The 19,716-nt window shown below is 32.1% G+C and overlaps 1 protein-coding gene across 1 annotated transcript in view; it reads right to left on the reverse strand.

Moving 5' to 3' along the window:
• Nucleotides 1–5,272: 5,272 nt before the first annotated feature.
• Nucleotides 5,273–19,716, reverse strand: part of LOC117783070 — a 61,525-nt gene continuing 47,081 nt past the window's right edge. Inside the window, exons 10-21 of the mRNA XM_034620247.1 lie at nt 19,472–19,711; nt 17,525–18,736; nt 15,629–16,696; nt 13,897–14,492; nt 12,813–12,926; nt 12,638–12,753; nt 12,418–12,543; nt 10,507–10,574; nt 9,548–10,353; nt 8,678–8,752; nt 8,325–8,441; nt 5,273–8,256 (exon numbers count right to left, since the gene is read on the reverse strand). Coding sequence (XP_034476138.1) covers nt 8,217–8,256; nt 8,325–8,441; nt 8,678–8,752; nt 9,548–10,353; nt 10,507–10,574; nt 12,418–12,543; nt 12,638–12,753; nt 12,813–12,926; nt 13,897–14,492; nt 15,629–16,696; nt 17,525–18,736; nt 19,472–19,711 — 4,578 coding nt within the window. The 3' untranslated portion in view covers nt 5,273–8,216. The remainder of the gene's footprint in view (nt 8,257–8,324; nt 8,442–8,677; nt 8,753–9,547; nt 10,354–10,506; nt 10,575–12,417; nt 12,544–12,637; nt 12,754–12,812; nt 12,927–13,896; nt 14,493–15,628; nt 16,697–17,524; nt 18,737–19,471; nt 19,712–19,716) is intronic.

Genomic DNA, 19,716 nt, shown 5'->3' on the forward strand with positions numbered 1-19,716 from the left:
ATAATTTCTTATTTTCTTATTTTCTTTTTGTTTTTTGGGACCCGGGTCAACCGTTATGCGCGAATGTCGTATAAGAACTGGCAACGAAATTCAAAAAACTATTCAATCAGCTGGCGCAGCGAACATGTTTGAGCTGAGTTCGAGGAAGCTGCGCTCACTGGGGTGGTTTGAAAAGTTTACCACTAAAAGGTTGCCTTTGAATTTTTGATGCAAGTTGAATTAATAATATTAAAAATTGATGGTATTTAAACTAAAATGATTTTTAGCTACGATTTATTGCTTATAAAATTGTTTGTTAAAAAATAACAGTAGTTAAAATTAATGGTTACATAAATATCATTTATATTTATATATATTAGACATTTTTCTTCAAAGAATTTCTTAAGAACTCTAAATAAGTGATGAAAAAGCAGATAAATTTATAATTTTTTAATTACATTTTTAAAAAAACAAAGGTTTTTTGCCATTTAATTTTATTACGTTATTGTTAACAATTTTAAAATTTTTTAAAAGCATATCCCAAATTAGTATTATTTTTTCTATTACAATATTTGTTTTGAGATTATGTAAAAAAGTTATCTGCGTTCCTTTAACTGAAAGTAATTAAATTTAATTTTTAGAATAATATTATCTTCAATGTATTAAACACAACGCTTTTTTATTAACCATCAAACAAAATCAGTTGCAACTCTTACTTCCTCATCAATGGCATTAACGTTTGTAGCTACCCTCGCAACAAATGGTTGGCTCGCTAGCATTTAGGTTTGGCTTGCAACATGTTGCAAGTGATCAATGAACATCTTTGGCTGATTTACTGATCCTTGTGCATCCATATTCATGTCTTTTTAGGGCCATTAAGCTGCATTATTGTGAATGCTGTGAATGATGTGAATAATGATGGCTTGAGAAAGCGCTTTCCTCAATTTAACGGCAATCAAATCAATTATATATCCAGCCAAAAAAAAAACAAGTGGGTAAGAGTCGTGTTAACGTCTTTGCCAGTGGGTTAATGTCAAGAATTCGTTAGTACGAGTCGAGTTATGGATTTGAGAAAATTTATCAACTGTCTTGCAGGTGATTTGTCAGCACACTTCATAGACTCACACACATAAATATACACACACACACACAGATACAGATTTAAATCATGTTCATCAATGTGTTGTTACAAGTGTTTTTCATGACACATTTTGTGTTTTTGTTTTTGTTTTTTCTCACATATTTACAACTTGTTTAAATTTGCAATTGCATCAACATCCACTGCGTTTTCTGCATACTATTTTACAAATTGGTTTTTGTTTTACTTTTTTGTAGTAGTTTTTTCTATATTTTTTTTTTTGTATATATTTTTTTCTTCTTTTTTTGTTTTTTTTTCAGTTTTTTTTAGCATTTGTTTAAAGTGATTTATGGTCGGTTATTTACTGCCCGCTGGCCAGTTGTGAAATTTGTTTCAACTGGCTAACTCGGCGCTTCTGCCAACGCCATTTACGGTAGCTGTTTTAGCCAGTCACAAAACAGCTTGACACTTGACTGTGAGAGCAAAGAGAGAGAGAGAGCGGTGAGAGAGAGGGGGAATTAATGGCCATGGCTTAAAGTCGAGGATCTGATGTCTCCTTTAGGCCAAGTCTAATGTATTTCTTGGATACTTGGATACTTACGTGTTTAGTTTGCCTTAATTGATATGCCATTTATGCTAATTTTGCTGTTGATTGCCATGTTCAAGACTTTGTAACGTTAACTTGGCCTAAAGTGTTGTTGACTAAACATTAACATTATCTTGATCTTAACAAAAATAATGCACAAAATGTTTTGAGAATTTATGACATTTTAAGCCACATTCGATTTGATGACAGGCTTATTAAATGCAATTAACTTAATATACTCATAGATAATTGTGACAGGCTGACAGACGTGGCTATAATAATTCAACAAATCACAGCAGCAACAATAACTAAGAAATAACGTGGTAACGTGCTCGACTGACAGATACCCAGTACTAATAAAATCACAGTCGTTCAATTCATACAACTTAAATGAAATATGAAAAAAATAAAATAAATAGGTACATAAAAGTATTAAAGGAAATATAAAAATAAAAAAATTAGAAAAAGTCCTTGACTAGCTTCATTATAAAATACGCACAGTTAGTCAAGAAATTTTTTTTGATTAAATCAAAATTAAATAAATTTCTTTTGCAAAAAATAAAGATTATTTATAATTATCTTCATATACAGCAATTATCTTCTCTGTTTTTTAACCAATCATGATGAAATTTTCAGCAAAGATTCTTAAAATATTTTACATTCAGAGTGCCAAGTTCTAAAACTGAAACTTGAAAATTGCTCTTCTTATTCGATTCTTTGCAATTTGCCAAAATTCTAAAATAAACTTAATTTACGCACAGTCCTTAGGTGTATTTTTTCCTTAATTTGATTGGTCTAAATTTATTTCGACTTTAGGATCTATATAAATATATTTATAAAGACTGGCAGACACCGTCACCAACTTATAAGCCTCTATTCTTTTTGATTACTTGGCTCACAACAGGTGGTTGTCATGCAATTGAATGCCCCATTGTGTTTTGGCTTAGTTTTCGTTTTCGTAGTCGATTTTGATTTTCAGATTGAAAACGTGACTCGTCAGAGTGTTGAGATTTACTTTAATGTGTTAGCTGGAAAGATGAAACAACTAACAATAGCTATTAACTGTCGACTGTCTACTAACTGATTGCTGTTAAGCTGTTGGCCAAGTTGTTAGCCCCACTCTCCATCTATCAAATGGCCAATTGTTGTCTTCGCATTAACAGTTCATTATCGTGACACCTGGAACTATCGAGAGACCCCAATCGATTCTCTGATCTGATCTTTCTTATGTGACCCAGATACCACAGTGTCTGTCTGTCTGTCTGTCTGTAGATTTTATGATGTGCCAAGTCCATTAAATTACATATATTTAATTGTTTTATAGCAGAGGCGTCTTTACGACAACCAATCGATTGTTCATTAAGAACTGCAGGTATTTTAACAACTTTGTTGCTACTTAGTTAGCACTAACTATAGATTGTATGTCAAATATTAATTGGCGTAACTGTAACATTCTAATTCTCGACAAGTCATTAAAAATCGTGTGAAAACAACAACGAACAACATTTAATAAAAACTTGCATGCTATTCCAATAAATTATCCAGCTGTGGGTTAAAAAACATTATAGAAAATATGCATAGAATTTAAAATAACATATTTTATGAAAAGCAAAAAAAATGGATACAAAAAAGGCAAATTTTCAAAATTCCTAAAGAGTTTAACTTTAGATAATCTTTTTATTGAAATTTAACTACTCTTTAAAAATCAAAGTAAAACATATATAAAAATTATAAAAAAACAGAAGATATTTAAGACGAATATTCTTAATATTATAAATAAGGGTAAAGAATAAAATTTCTCAAAGATTTAAATTTAACGATCGTTTGAACTTTTCTCATTTATGCTGAATAGAAAACACTATTAAATATTTTGTCACTTTACTCCGCAAATATTTAAGTGTTTGCTGATGATTCTGCTCGCCTGATAACTCAGCTAGAAATATTTCTAGTGGTAAGACATTTAACTACACATTTGAACTTTATTTTATTGCTTCAGGTTTTATTATATAATTTTAATATAACATAAATAATGTTTATGATTTTCATATGATCATATTCTTTCATAAGACTAAATAATAATCAGAGAATATTATAACAGTTGTTCTCACATGTTTATATTTATACAAATATAAAATCAGCATGTGGAACTATTTAATTAATGTAATAATAGAAGAGCAGGTCAAAAGCATAAAAGTGCCTAAGAAACATAAAAATCAGAAGCGTGAAACAATAATAATGCTGAATTTCCAGCTAATAAAATTTTTTATAGAATTTTAAGAGAACAAACAAATAACAAATAAATAAATGGGAGGAGTTGCATCTCTATATAAACAATACGAGTACGGTTATAGTTATAATACTTTGTTTATTTTTGAGGCATGGCATAAAAGAATTAGGAACGGAAAAGGGAATGGGAATGGAAATGGGAAAGGGAAACGCTTGGTTTCACATTTCCCTCTGGCGGCTTCCGTTGCGCAACAGGCCAAATGTCAACCATGAACTATGGGCACAATTCGATCCAATGCACAGTGGACATTTTGATCATTTTTTATTAAAATTATAAATTTAAAATATGGCCTATCTTATTTGCTTTATCACTATCACATATTTTTCAGCATTTTTTATAATTAATATAAATCTAAAGAAATAAATATTACAAATAAGTTTAAAAAAATTTGAATGAAAACTTTATAATTACAACGGAAATTTGTGGACACTAATAGAAATCAATACGAGCTAGAATGCACAAAAGTACCACTGTACAATGGTCAGATTCCATCAAAGCAACACAGCAAATTTGATATGCTGTTTGCATTGGAAAATTGGGCTAAACTCTGATTGCCTGTTGGAAAAACAGGTGTAAATTGAGCTGAAAAAGCAGATAGACAGACAAACAGGCAGACAGACAGACAGACAGACAGACGGACAGACAGACAGGAAGGCTTTGAGCGTCAGTTCATCAGCATCCAATTACAGATTTGCCAAAGGTTGAGCATTCATTAACATTGCAATGGCATTTGGCATTCTATTCATAATTATTTAACAACGCCAGGAGGCGTGGCATTCGACAGACAGACAGACAGACAGACAGACAGACAGACAAAAAGATGCACATTCAACAGTATTGTTTGAAATTTGACAGTTGCAATAAGGTAGATTTAAAATATTTATAAAAAAATAAAACAATAAAGTACTTATAAATAAATATATGCTTAAGAAAATAGTTAAAATTTTTTTTTAAATATTTGAAACTACGCTAGATCTAGCAGTAAATAAGCTAAACTGACAAAAATGCCAACCAGCCAGGTTTTAAGTGTTAATTGAGCCCTAAGTGGAAACAGAAAATTGTTTTGCAGCTGTTGCAGGCTCAGGTAAAACATCTTATCGCCACATGTGGCATACTTTCACCCGGCTAAGGGTAAAAAAGAGAAAAGAAGATAAACGAAAAGAGAAGAGGGCTAAGAAAAAGGATTAATTGATAATAGCTGGCGCCAGTTGAGACAAATTGATTACTAATTGGTTTGAAGGCAACTCAGAGACATCTTTTTTTAATTGTAGGTGTGACAGGACGCAAGGAATTTTTGTAATTCTGGAAAAACTGAGACTGTGCTAAGAACGTAGACAAGACATTTAGTTCAACTAAAGTGTTGAATTAAACTTTATTGAATGTAATTACAATTTTACATAAACTGGAAAGTCGTTTTACAATATAGCATTCATATAATAATACGTAATACGTTTATTTAACAACGTTAATCTTCATTCATCTTGTTGTTGCTGTTTTTGTATATTTAAATTTCGATATATATGTATAAGTATATATTTATAGGTATATAGTTATATGTTTGAATATTTTGGTTAGGGTATTTTTTTTTTTTTTTTTATTATTTTTCGTTTTATTTGTTGGTATATAATAATATTTAATAAAAAGGTTACGCTGTTTGGTGACATAAGAGTTGAGTTAACAGTTTCATCTTCTAAGTCTGGTGCGAAATTCATATCGAATTAAACAACATAATTATTAAGTAGTATTTGGTGTTTAGTGTTTAGTGTTTCATTTTGACATTGCAAGATTTTTAGAGTTGGAGAAGTTATACAACATGTTTTATTATTTCCTTGGAAAGTGTCTCCAATTGTCCAAACAGATATGTGACTACCAAATATTTACGTTACTTTAGCTATAATAAATTGCAAGTATAAAATTTATCGAATATCAACAATTGGTGTTGTGTTTTTTGTTTTTTTAAAGTGTTTATAGTCATGCCTTAAAAACAGTTGAAAAAGAAGTTCTAAGAAAACTAGTAAGGGCTTTCATAATTCAGTGTTAACCTGTAAATATTGATGTACTAATTTACGATAGTTGTAATTTTATGATAGTATATAGTTTTTTTTTTTTTTTGTATTATAATTAATTTGTTATTAGATTTTAGTTTTTAGTTTTAGTGCCAATTGGCTTAAGGTACTTTAAGTTTTTCTTTGCCTTTTGGCATTTTTCTTCATTTATTTATGTTTTCAGTTTTTAGACTATAGAGTTTAAACACACTCAGGTATGGTGACTGCTGTGTGTGTGAGTGTAGTTGTATTAAGTATAGATATATATAGTATTTATATATATATGCAAATATGTGCAAATATTGCAAATCGCTTTTTTTTACACTCTGACTAACGAGTAACAAAACGAGCGTCACATTTTTTTTAATTTGCCCTAAAATTGATTGCAATTTTTATAAGTCATTAAGTAGAGAAATCTTTTTAGTCTTCATTTCAGATTAGTATCAATTAATACATAAGTACATAATAAGAAGTTGTTTAGAACATACAAAACGAGGAGAGGAAAAAATGCAATTAAAGTGAAGAGAGTAGTGCAAATAAGTTTAAACATAGTTAATAGTTAAATACGAGTAGTTAACAATTGCATAGTTCTAAAATTGGCTACGTTTTTCGCCATCAACAAGTGTGCTTTGAAAATGAATTTAATTTGATACAATTTTCAAGAAATCAAAGTGTATTTCTCTCTGTCATACTGTCTTATACGACAATGATCTGTTCCATATTTTTTATCTGATGTCTGAGGCTTGTGCTGGAGGTATGTCTATATAAATTGTATGTACTTTTATGCCGAGGTTCCGAGTTATCTTTTAGCTAAACGATCTTCAGAACCAATTATACAATATTTATATATTTCAGCCAATAAATGTTAGTTATGACTACTTAAAAAGTGACTCTCACTATTTGGTATATGCAGTTTAATTATATTGTATATAATCGTGTATATTTGTTTGTTTATTTACTTGTTATGTTTTATGAAAGCTAACAATGTGGACGGACAAAAATAATTTACAAAAATTCTTGTATTGTTACATTTAGTTTGAAAAATGTTTCGTGTTCAACCGGCGCTATATATTAACTAGTATTATTATTATTATTGCATTTAGCAGGCCAGCTTAAAGTTGAACAATTATTTAATTTCAGCCATTTACGCTTTTTTCTATTTGCATGCATTAATATTGGCGAGCATAGGGATTTATTTCATTTTATTTTCTTTCTTTTATCTATATTTATTGCTAGGCTACAAAAACACATTGGATTTAAGTACTTGTGTTGAACAAATTAGCATAGCATTTTAAAGTACTTATATAGTTAAAATAAACACAAAAAAAAGAGTCAACTAGTAGTGTTTTTAACATGATAAACATATGTATCTACAGCTGGCTCCGATTTTAGAAATCAACAACAACATTTGGACAATAGAGCTGAGCTTTTAGTCAGTTAATATTACTATAGATAGTGTATTATAAAATCGAGAATTAATGCTTTAGATACCATATATATTTTTGATACAGGCTGACGGGCTGTTTTAGAAACAAGCTTAGTTCGCAGATAATACATTTAAATAGACTAGCATATAATTATAGTTATAGTATTTAGTTAGAAGTTCAATTATACCTAATTATATACAAATGTAACTATTTGTTTAATATTGATATAATATATTATTTATATTTTTATATATTTTAATCGTATATTTCACTACACTTGGAGTTAAAAAGTTTTGTTTTTTCGAAGGCTTCGTTAATAAGTTCTTTTGAGTTGACAAATGGAAAAGTAGTTAGTTCTTTAACTGCTTGGAGCTCTCTCTTCTTTCCGAAGATATATATAGTATATAAAATCTATAAACTACAAAGTTTTAATTTCAATTTAAATTACAGAATTCGTTTTCGTTTTCATTTTCAAAAAAAAGAGTCGAAAAAGTTTCATAGTTATTACATGCATATAGTATATGTTAAAATTCGTTATGCAAATGAATAAAAGTGCAAATCTTGCTACTAATTATATCTGTATCTGTATAATCATATATATATATATTTGTATATGGGTATATACTGTTCTAGATATACGGAGTAAGAAACAAAGTTCCACTACAAGAGGTGCTGGTGTGTGTCTTAATAAACAATTATTATGAAAGTAGAAAGTTTCACTCAGTTGTTAAAGCTATTAATAAATTCTTATTGAACATAGTTTTATCTCGATTCTTAGATATTAAGTTAAAGTTCACTCAGTTGCAAGTTGCGCTCATTGATTGGATTGCATCTGTTCCAGCAGCTGCTGATTGCTATAAAAATCAAGAAATTCTTGGTTTAAAATTATTTTAAAATGAGTGCATTTATTATTAAAATTTACCCATTTTCACTATGGCAAATTAACATTTCCTGCTGCCCTTGAAACTGCAAGTTTTGAAGGTATTCCGCCCTGCGTTGGTGCACCAGCTTCTCTTTTTCGGCTCGCTCTCTCTGTAGTCTATGAATCAATAAAGTTTATACCAATTAGTATCTCTTTAAATTAATTTATTTAAATGAAAATAAATAAAACTACAAGTTGAATAACTACACTCTCAGCTGTCATCTTACCAAGGTCATCAAGTTGCTATCCCAAATGCTAGCATGGAAAATCGATTCACATTTATTTTAGGCTCACAAAACTTCGATTTATGTATAAAGATTATACTCAACTTAGACTTAGTTAAAGTTACTTACTTGATGCGTGATTGTCTCATGAACTGTTGTATTTTGCGTGCAGCCTGATTCTGTGTAGACTGCGAATAAGTGCGCCTAGAAAATATATACAGCAAATAAATATGAATTTTTAGAATATGAAGTTATAATAAAATATGAATATAATATTATAAATATAATAAAATAATATAATAAATATGAATTTATAGAAAATATGAAGTTATAATAAAATATTAATTTTTAATGATAACTAATTTTTAATTAAAATTACAAGTTTTATTAAGAAAATAAATTATGGAAAAAAGATTTCCAGAAAGATTTTTTGTATAGTTTATGGTTTTAAATTGAAATGCAATAATGGAAAAGCGTTCCAGAAAGAAAACCACTTTTTGTATATACTTTTTGGTTTTAAATTGAAATGGAATAAGTTTTTAAATTTATTTAAAACTCAATTTATTAAATTTTAAAAAAGAATTGCTTATAAAAATGTTATATCTTCTGGGGTTCTATTATATATTTAAAACTCAATTCATTTAATTTTAAAATAAATTGCTTATAAAAATTATTAATCTTCTGGGATTTTATCATATATTTAATATTCAATTTATTTAATTTTAAAATGAATTGCTTATAAAAATGTTTTATCTTCTGGGATTTTATCAGTTATTTAAAATTCAATTTATTTAATTTTTAAATTAATTGATAGTAAAAATGTTTTATCTTCTGGGATTTTATCATATATTTAAAATTCAATTTATTTAATTTTTAAATTAATTGCTTATAAAAATGTTTTATCTTCTGGGATTTTATCAGTTGTACAGCCAATCTCCATAGGGTTTGATTTTTTAAAATTCTCAACTCCAATTTGCAATCCGTGAATCAAGTACTTACTTCAAGGGACCTGATGGACTCGTCTCCTTGGGCGTGCTGGGCTGTGAGCTCAGGTCGATCTGCTGCTGCTGCTGCTGATCCTGCTTGTAGTGATCATAGAAGCTGGACAGGCACTGTGAGTTGCTGCTAACGCTGCCATGATCACTGCCAGTTACCAGTCCCATGCCCATTCCCAGTCCGCTCGTAGTGTGCTGGGACTTCTTGAAGCGCTTGTTCCGGCGATAGGAGCGATAACCGTGTTGGATAACCAAGGCGGCATTTGTCATCTGCCTGTAGTAGGCGTACTGCTTATAGCGCCGATAATAATTCTGAATAACAATGGCGGCTGTGCGCTCCTTGTTCTGCTCTTCCAACTTCTGGCGTCCTTTGTAGGATCGATAGGCTTTCTGTATGCACTTGGCTGCTTCGTATAATTCCCTCTGCTCGGTGTCGGTTAACGTTAGTTTCGAAAAGTCCGCCTCGAAGGGATATTGTGAAATACTCGAGGCATGCAGGAATTCTGTTAGTTGCTTCGTCGATGGCGGCGGACTCGGCGAACTGACAGAGGGATCTGTGCCCAGTATAGAATAGCTGGCTGGAGATTGCAATGGACCCGAGCTAGCCGGACTTAGACTGGAACAGGGAGTGCTGACATCGTGATAACGATAGCTGTGATCGTGAAAATCAAAGCTAAAGTCGCTATCGAAATGCGTATTCGGCAGCGAGTCCAGCAAAGGATCCATAAAGCTATCCGTTAAAGCCGATGACTCCGAGGTGAGCGGTTCAGTGAGCGGACTGCCCAAGACCATCATCTCATCAGCTTCGTTCTGAAAAAGTAATTATTAAAACATTTATATTTATGATGCATTTGTCTCAGCTATGTTTAGCCAAAATTTCAGCCTTCTAGCTCTTACCGTTTGGACTGCACGAATATCAGTCAGGACACACAGTTTTATATATAAAGATTGAACTCAACTCACCTTAATCCTCTCTGGCATCGCTGCAATGATGTGCTCCGCCAGCGTCAGCACCTTGGCATCCGAATCCCCTGTAAATAGTCCAAAAACAAATGAAAATAATCCAAATTCGAAAATAATGAACGACAATTACATGAACGACTCTACAGAATGCTGATCTGTGATAAGTATTCGTATTAACAGCATAAATATACATTGAGACAAGCACACCACTTAGAGTAGATAACGAGGGCAGCTCAACAAGTTACTTAAATTTCCCAAAAAAATATATTATAAAAGTTTTATATTCAAAATCATACAGTTGTGTTTTACAAATCTCTTCAAAATTTTTGATATATTTGACAAAATGTAAGATATTTGTTGAATTGCATTAAATTAACTTTAAAATTAAATAAAAAAGCATAAAATAAATTTTTAAAGAATTTGTTAATTATATAAAAAAAAAATATATGCCAATAAAATCGCAGTTCTTTTACTTTAAATTTGTGAGTTAGTTAAGTAACTATTATTCAATCTGCCCTCGCTGAATGTTTACATGGATTGTGTTTTGTTGTTGTGCCTCTTAGAGAATCCGACACACACTTGTGTTTTGTATTAAATTATTTACAACAGAGTAGAGTACATTTTGGACATATTTACAGCGTTATGCGGCATGAGTGATAGTTAGTTAATTATGTAGTTTAGCTTAGTTAATTGTTAATTAAATCGGTTGGCTGTGTAGTACATCGATAAAAACACACACACTTGCGATTAGTTTCTAATCATACGAATAAGTATTTGACAAGAATATGAACATGTTTATAAATACTTTCCATATTATATGCATATTCATACACACACACACACGCTCACACACACATACACATTTATAGCAATAGAATTCCACATGGGAACAGGAAAATTTACATAGAAATTAATCATTAGGATAAACAATTCGAGGTATGAGTTTAAAATTTAAAAAATCATAAATAAACTCATTTTCGATAGGGTATTCTAGAAACTAGACAAGCTTTTATTCTCACTTTTTATATAAAAAAAATATAGCAACTCTTTTCTTATTAAAATACACTAGCTTTAAAAAAAAATAATAATCTTATTACATTATTTTGGTATCAGTAAACTCACATTTTAATTTTTAACAAATGCATTTTTTTATATTTTTGGTAATAATTTGCATGTTTACTTAATTTTAATTTTTTTTATATTAAAAAATTTTAAATTATAATTATAGGTCCTTAAAATATTATTAGTGTATAACAAATAAAAAAAATTTCATAATAGCTTTTTCTATTTTTTTTTTTTTAAGTTTAAAGCATAATTCAATATTCTCACATTTTTTTGAGGTCACTAAATAAGAAACAGGCACACTGAAACTTTGTGAACTTAAATAAAAAAAGAATAAATAGTTTTTATATTTTTTATATTTTATGTAAAACAAATTATTTATCAACCTTTTTTTAAATAAACATAAATAAAAATTATTTATTGATATTTTTTAACATCAATAAATAATTAGTGTCTTATGATTTACATAAAAAAGTATATGTAATCATTACTATCTCTGATTATTAGACTTTGAAATGTATTTACAAAATGTGTGTGTTTAAGTGTTTGTGTGTGTGCGTGTGTGTCGTGGTGTGTGTATAATACAAGTATGCAACAACAACAACAACGACAACAGCGAGCAACGAACAACAACATTGACAGACAGCCATAAAATAGTTTAATTTAGTTTAGTTAAGTTTAGTTGAGTTAAATTTTGTTAAGATTAGTTCAGTTTAGTTTTATGTTTGTTAGCTATACACATATGCATTAGATTTGATGGGGACTCGATAATCGAGTGCACAGTTACGATATACGATATACGATTTACGATATACGATATACAGAAGGATTAAGTTGGCCTTCACTGACCTACAACGGCATCGTTGAGCTCATTATTAATGGTGTCATCGGTTACACTCGTCGAATTGTCATCGATGCAATCGATATCTTTATCGATTGCTTGTATGGGACTCGACTCGCCCGTGGATACCTCGCCTGGTTGTTAATTTTAGCGAGAGGTATTTAAGCACTTGTCGGCAACAAATAACAATATTTTCTTCCTTTTTTCGGGTTATTCTTTAATACTTACACAATGCAAAGTCCATTTTACGCAACGGTGACAATAATCCCGAGCAATTATTGCCGGAAAGCGAATCCAATGGCGAGTCCACGCCCAATGCATAATTATCATGTCCATCAAAGTTGCTAAAATGCAAGATATTTAATATATCGACTGTATTAAGACATATCTACTAATCGCTTACCCATGAAGTCGAGCTAAAGGTTTGCCGGATTTGCTGCGCATATCCATATTGATACCACTGTCGATTGAGGAACGCTTCGAGTAGCGACTGTTGTTATTGGGCGGACTTTGATTACTGCAAAACAGAAACGGAAAATATTCTCATAGAATTCTAGTCAAAAAAGAGCCTATTCAAAATTGTAGGTAACATATTATTTGTAAAATAATTTAATATATACTATTAATGTAGTAATATTTCCTTAGATATATTTTTTAGTGTAGAACAGTATCAAAAATTAGAAAAATGTTTTGCTTTCGAATTTAAACTTTTTAGAATATTTTTAAATATTTTCTAAATACTGTGAATATTTTGACTTTAAATATTGGATTTTAGAATACATGAAAAAATTCGACAAAGCTATTCCGGTTTTGAAAAAAAACTTTGACAATTTCGAAAATTTGAATATTGTATTGTGAATGCTTTGAGTTCTGTTGCAAATTTGAATATTTTGCAATTTAGAAAATCGTTTCTCACCGATACGATGCATTTCAAAATAAGTATAGGACAGTATCAAAAAATAGGAAAATTTTTTGCTTTAAAATTTAAACTTTTTCGAATAATTTAAAATATTTACTAAATACTCTGAATATTTTGACTTTAAATATTGGATTTTATAATACATGAAAAAATTCGCCAAAGCTATTCCGGTTTTGTAAAAAAAACTTTGACAATTTCGAAATATTGAAAATTGTAGTGTGAATGCTTTGAGTTCTGTTGCAAATTTGAATACTTTGAAACTTAGAAAATCGTTTGTCACCGATAGATGCATTTCAAAATATTTTTTAGTATAGGACAGTATCAAAAAATAGGAAAATGTTTTGCTTTAAAATTTAAACTTTTTAGAATATTTTAAAATATTTACTAAATACTGTGAATATTTTGACTTTAAATATTGGATTTAAGAATACATGAAAAAAGTCGCCAAAGCTATTCCGGTTTTGTAAAAAAAACTTTTACAATTTCGAAAATTTGAAAATTGTAGTGTGAACGCTTTGAGTTCTGTGGCAAATTTGAATATTTTGAAATTTAGAAAATCGTTTCTCACCTGTGTAAAGCAACGGAAGGACGCAGGAAGACACCGTCGTGTCTGCGCTGAAATTCCAATTCGTAGACACTGTAGTTGGGATCCTCAGAGGCCGTCTCATTGGCCAGGTTCATGGAGAGATTTGCGAGACCTCCACGTGGATGAGGTTTGCGACAACGCTCCCGCTCCATGCGACAGAGTTGTGATAACAATTGTTTGTGGCCCTTGAGACTGGCCAAATCCAGAGGTGTTTGTTGTGCCTGTGTCTTGATCTTCAGCGCATTGTGATTCCATTTGTAGAGCAACATGGTGCACTCCAAATGTCCACGCACACAGGCCCAGGCCAATGGTGTAAATCCGTGCACATCCTGACTGAGTGCATCCAGCTCCGTTTCGAGTATGATATGTGGATTCTCGGCACGCCAATTGAGCATGGCACCCACCAACTTGGCATATCCAAGTGCAGCTGCCAAATGGAGCAATGTCATGCCCCGAAGTCCAACACTCCAGCTGGCAACGGTGCTCGGTGTGTTCCAGGCGTGTTTCATCAGCCGGTGACAATAGGCTACGAGTTTCTCCTCGAAATTGGGCTCCAGATAAAGTGCTGTCTGATCCGTCTACAGAAGAATATTGAAAAATTAAAAACTGTTCCTTATTCACACTTTTCCCCTTGAAACAATTTCAGATAATCAAACTTTCATAACTTTGTCGAATCTTAACCGATTTTCTTGCGGAATATCAATTTCATCATTATTTGGCCTCTATTTTGATTCTGCATCAAAATTGGAGAATGCAATTTTTTTTGTTTCACTATCAATTTTTCTATACTTTTTCCCCTTGACATTATATCGAAAACTATCAAAATTTTGTTAAATTTGTTTAACGAGTTTAATAATGCCGAATGAATGTATGCACAAAATGACATCGAAAAGTTTTAGAAAAATGTCAATGTATCGAAAATTTTATGATAGATGGCTTAGGACCGAAAAAATATCAAATTTTCTAGATGAACAAAATTTAAATGCAGAATCAATTTAGAGGCCAAATCATGATCAAAATGATATTCTGCTTGAAAATCTGATTATTTTTGATGAAGTTATGAGAGATCAAAGTTTTTAAAAAAATGTCAAGGGATAGGTATGGAAAATTGGATGATAGATGGCCTAGGGTCGAAAAAAAATGAAATTTTTTAGATGAAACAAATTTAAATGCTGAACGAATGTAGAGGTCAAATCATGTACAAAATGACATTCCGCTTAAAAATCGGTTTATTTTTGGCAGAGTTATGCGAGGTCAAAGTTTTTGAAAAAATGTCAAGAGGTATGTATGGAAAATTGAGTGATAGATGGCTTAGGATCGAAAAAATATCAAATTTTCTAGATGATAAAAATTTAAATACAGAATAATTTTAGAGGCCAAATCATGATCAAAATGTAATTCCGCTTAAAATTCGTTTTATTTTTGGCAGAGTTATGCGAGGTCAAAGTTTTTGAAAAAATGTCAAGGGGTAGGTATGGAAAATTGTATGATAGATGGCTTAGGATCGAAAAAATATAAAATTTTCTAGATGAACAAAATTTAAATGCATAAACAATTTAGAGGCCAAATCTTGATCAAAATGATATTCCGCTTGAAAATTGGATTATTTTTAATGAAGTTATGACAGGTTGAAACTGGTGAGCCTTGGGATTTGGCATGATATATTTCCTGAGATTAGCGAGAAAAAAAGTTGAGTTTATTCTACAATACTTACCGCCAGTTCATTCTCCACTTTGAGCTGCAGTTTCTCGTCGATGGTGGAGAGACGATTGAGGAGCGTGAACTTGTAGAGGCAATCGTTGGAGCTGCTGGCATCGAAGGGAGCATCGGCGAGCAGTGAGAGCTTATACTCGAACATTGCTGAGCTGGAGACCAAGAAACCGCCGCATGCCACTTGCAGTGTGACCAAACCTGCCTCATGGGCGGGGCAATAGCAACGGAGAACGCCCTCTTGAACGAGCACCGTGGGCACAGGTTGAGCGTCAAATAGAACCGTATAACAGCCGCCATCACTTGTCCAAGGACCTGCGACAAGGACCTTAACACCGCCCTCAGTGTAGGACCATTCGGGACTAAAATCACAAATGTTGAGCAGCTTTCGTTGAGTTTGTGATGAATGTGATGAATCTAAATATGAGGATTGCAAATTCTGGCCATGATGTTGCTCCTGTTCCAAAGCAGTGTTGTTCAATGCCTGCTTATCATCCAAATCGAGTTCCGGAAATTCGACGAGCATATCAAATGCATCCAAATTGGCAAAGACATCGGCGGTGTCTTCATCCTCAGCTTGAGGGGATTCTACATTGATTGCCTGTTGTTGTTGTTGCTGTTCAGTTGTTGCTGTTGTTGCTGCTGCTGTAGTTTTTGCTGTTGCTGCTGCAGTTGCTGTTGTCGTTGTTGCATTGTTGCTGTTGTTGTTGTTGTACGGCATATTGGCTATAAGTGTACGTTGTATATCTTCATGAGAGAGATCTAAAGTTTCATTGAAGAAACTCAACGTTTCCGTTGGTGTTTCTTCTTCGTTGTTGTTGTTGCTGCTGTTGTTGTTGCTCTGATTGTTGTTGCTGTTGCTGTTGTTGGCGCCAAAGTTGCTGTCATCGCTGGCGCTAATTTGGCTGCTGTTATCACTGGAAGCACTAAAGTTTGCACAACCATTATGTATGTTGGCCGTAGCCTGATTGTTGACGCTGTTGTTGCTGTTGTTGTTGTTGTTGTTGTTATTGCTGTTGTAGCTCCTTGTTGTCTGCTGTTGATGTTGCTGTTGCTGCTCGCCCAACTCCAGCTGTGAAGCAAATAAAAATGGTTAAGGAAATTTTTAAATTCTTTCAAACTTTTATCTGTTTTTAAATAAAAAAACAAATATCAAAATGAAATAAATTATAAAATTAATAGTTTTTAGGCTATTAGAAATTATTAGATTATTTTTTTTGCAAATATTTTTATTTAAATTTGTATGTTAAAAATCTAAATTAAAGTTATTTTTCACTTTTGTGTCCTTTAAGGATTTTATTTTAATATTACAAAATTTAGTTAAAGTTAAATTTTATTTTATAATATTATATGTAAATAAAAGTCTCTCTTTAACTTGATAATTTTCTAACTGAAAATAAAAAATAAAAGACATGGATACCTTCAAAAAAAATTGTAAAGTTTCACTACAATATTTTTAGTTGAAAATTAAATAAAATTATTGTTTATCGAGCAATATTTTTAAAAATTTTTAATACGGAAAAAGTTATTTAATATTAAGTGTTGTTCTTGATTTTGAATAAAAGAAAGAAAAAATTTTTCAATAAAAAAAAGATATTTATCATTAAGTAAAAATCCTTCATATTTTTTGAACAACTTTGGAAGTTTAATTATAATTTTGAAATTATTAAATGAAATTTATGTATATGTAAGTAATATTTTTTAAGCCATTTCTTTTTAAAAGAAATGGAAAATGAATCATTCAAAATTCAGAACAGCTACTAAGTAACTGTGGAAAATTTAATCAACATAAATACAATAAATGCAGTTGACTTGCGGTTTAACCACAAGACACATAACTCGCACTCACACTCGCATTCACACTCAATTATTCACATTCGAAAACACTCAAAACACTCACCTCAGCGAGCGCATTGGAGCTCATTAAATAATCACAATTTGTTGTTGCTGTTGTTGCTGCTGTGGCTGATGTTGCTGCTGCTGCAGCTGCTGATGTTGTTGTTGTTGTTGCTGGTGAGGTTGAAATTTGTTGCTGCTGATTGCCATCGATAATCGACTGTAAGGAACTCGAGGTGGATGTGGTTGCTGACGTGGAAGGAGTGTTGCCAGCGGAAGACGTTGTTGCTGTTGCTCTGAGGTGATTGCTATTGCTGTTGCTGTTGTTGCTGCTGTTGTTGCTGCCCCCGCTGCTCAGTTGATGCTCTGGTGACATGCACATGGCTTCAACTGGGGGTTGCATATTGTTGTTGGGGGTTGTTGTTGCTGCTGCTGCTGTTGTTGTTGTCTGTTGCAATTTATAATAATGCTGCTGCTGACTGTTGTTGTTGTTGCTGCTAACAGCATTCACTTGTTGTTGCTGCTGTTGATTGTATACAAAGTTATTGCTGCTTCCATTATTATTTACGATATTTAATTCGTTGTTTGTTTGTGTTGCTGTTGCTGTTGCAGTGTCTCTTGTTGTTGTTGTTGCTGCTGCTGCTGCTGCTGTTGTTATTATTGCTGTTAATTGCTTACTGCTGTTATTGCTGTTGTGGCTTATTTTTGTGGCCGGATTTTCAATTAGTTCTGTATCCATGATATTTGAGGCAATTGTTGTTGTTGTTGCAGCTGCAGCAGCTGCTGCCGCCTCTCTTGTTGTTGCTGTTATTGTTGTATTGGCAATTTGCAGGCGATGATTTAAATGTGCTGTATTGCTGCTGTTGTTGTTGTTGTTGCTGTTGTTATTATGATTATGACTTTGATTGCTCTGATTGTGACTGGCCACAAAACGTTGCAAGTTCAAGTGCTGCTGTTGTTGTTGCTGTTGCTGTTGTTGTTGCTGCTGTTGTTGTTGCTGTTGTTGATATTGTTGATGTTGCTGCTGCTGCTGCTGTATTATCAGATTGCTTCTTGTGGCCAACATTTGATTGGCACCACGATATTGCTGCTGATAGTTGCTGTTATCTGTCTGTTGCTGCTGCTGTTGTTGCTGCTGTTGCTGCGGAATGATTTGGAATTTGATTGCCGACTCTTGTGGCAACTGTTGCGTGGCATTGTGGAACTGCGAGTGCGGATTATCCAAATGCAATGCCGCCTCTCTTTGCCTATGACGCTCCGACCAACGCGAATAGAGCTGAAAGTGAAGGCGATTAAGCAATTAATGACTATCGATATGCTGATATCGATATAAAATAAAAAGAAATTTATAAACTCTCAATTTAATTAAAAGATCTTTACACCCAACAACAACTTTCATAATAATACTAAACTTTCAAACAGTCCTTCCTAAATTTTCTAAATTTTTCTAAATTTTGAAGTTTTTGGTAATGTGTCAAGGGAAGAGTATGGGAAAAATGGACAGTAAAGGAAGAAAAATTAGGTTTTCCAATTTTGATGCAGAATGAAAATATAGGCCAAATAATGATAAAATTGACAATCCGGAAGAAAATCGGTTAAAATTTGACAAAGTTATGACATTTTGAAGTTTTTGGAAATGTGTCAAGGGAAGAGTATAAAAAATTGACAGTAATGGAAGAAAAATTAGGTTTTCCAATTTTGATGCAGAATGAAAATGGAATCCAAAAAATGATAAAATTGACAATCCGGAAGGAAATCGGTTGAAATTTGACAAAGTTATGACATTTTGAAGTTTTTGGTAATGTGTCAAGGGAAGAGTATGGTAAACCAATTTACGTACAAATAAACTATTGCAATATGATCATTAGCTAATTGTTCAATTTAACTAATTGTTATCGTTCTTATCGATAATCCGTGGATTAGGGCTTATATGTCTAATAAGAGATTTGTCATATTTTTTTGATGGATTTGGGATTTAGGAAATTAAAGAAAACCTTGCGGAAAAACTCACCTTGCTGGCCACGACAACATTGGGTGTGCCATTTTGTCCATTGTAGGCATCATTTGCCCGCTTTTCCGACACCGACTTCAATATGCCCGTGCGTCGCATTACAGGGTGTGTGCAAGTCTTGCCATCGGCACAAGTTGCATCCCCACAGCCGCAATCGAGTTGCTTCACCAACGCCGCCTGTCGCGACAGACGCTGCTTCTCCATCAGCTGACAGACAATCGACTCCACTGTCTCTGCAGTCTACA

The sequence above is a fragment of the Drosophila innubila genome (genome assembly GCF_004354385.1).
Source record: "Drosophila innubila isolate TH190305 chromosome 2R unlocalized genomic scaffold, UK_Dinn_1.0 1_C_2R, whole genome shotgun sequence".
In the NCBI taxonomy this organism is placed as follows: domain Eukaryota; kingdom Metazoa; phylum Arthropoda; class Insecta; order Diptera; family Drosophilidae; genus Drosophila; species Drosophila innubila.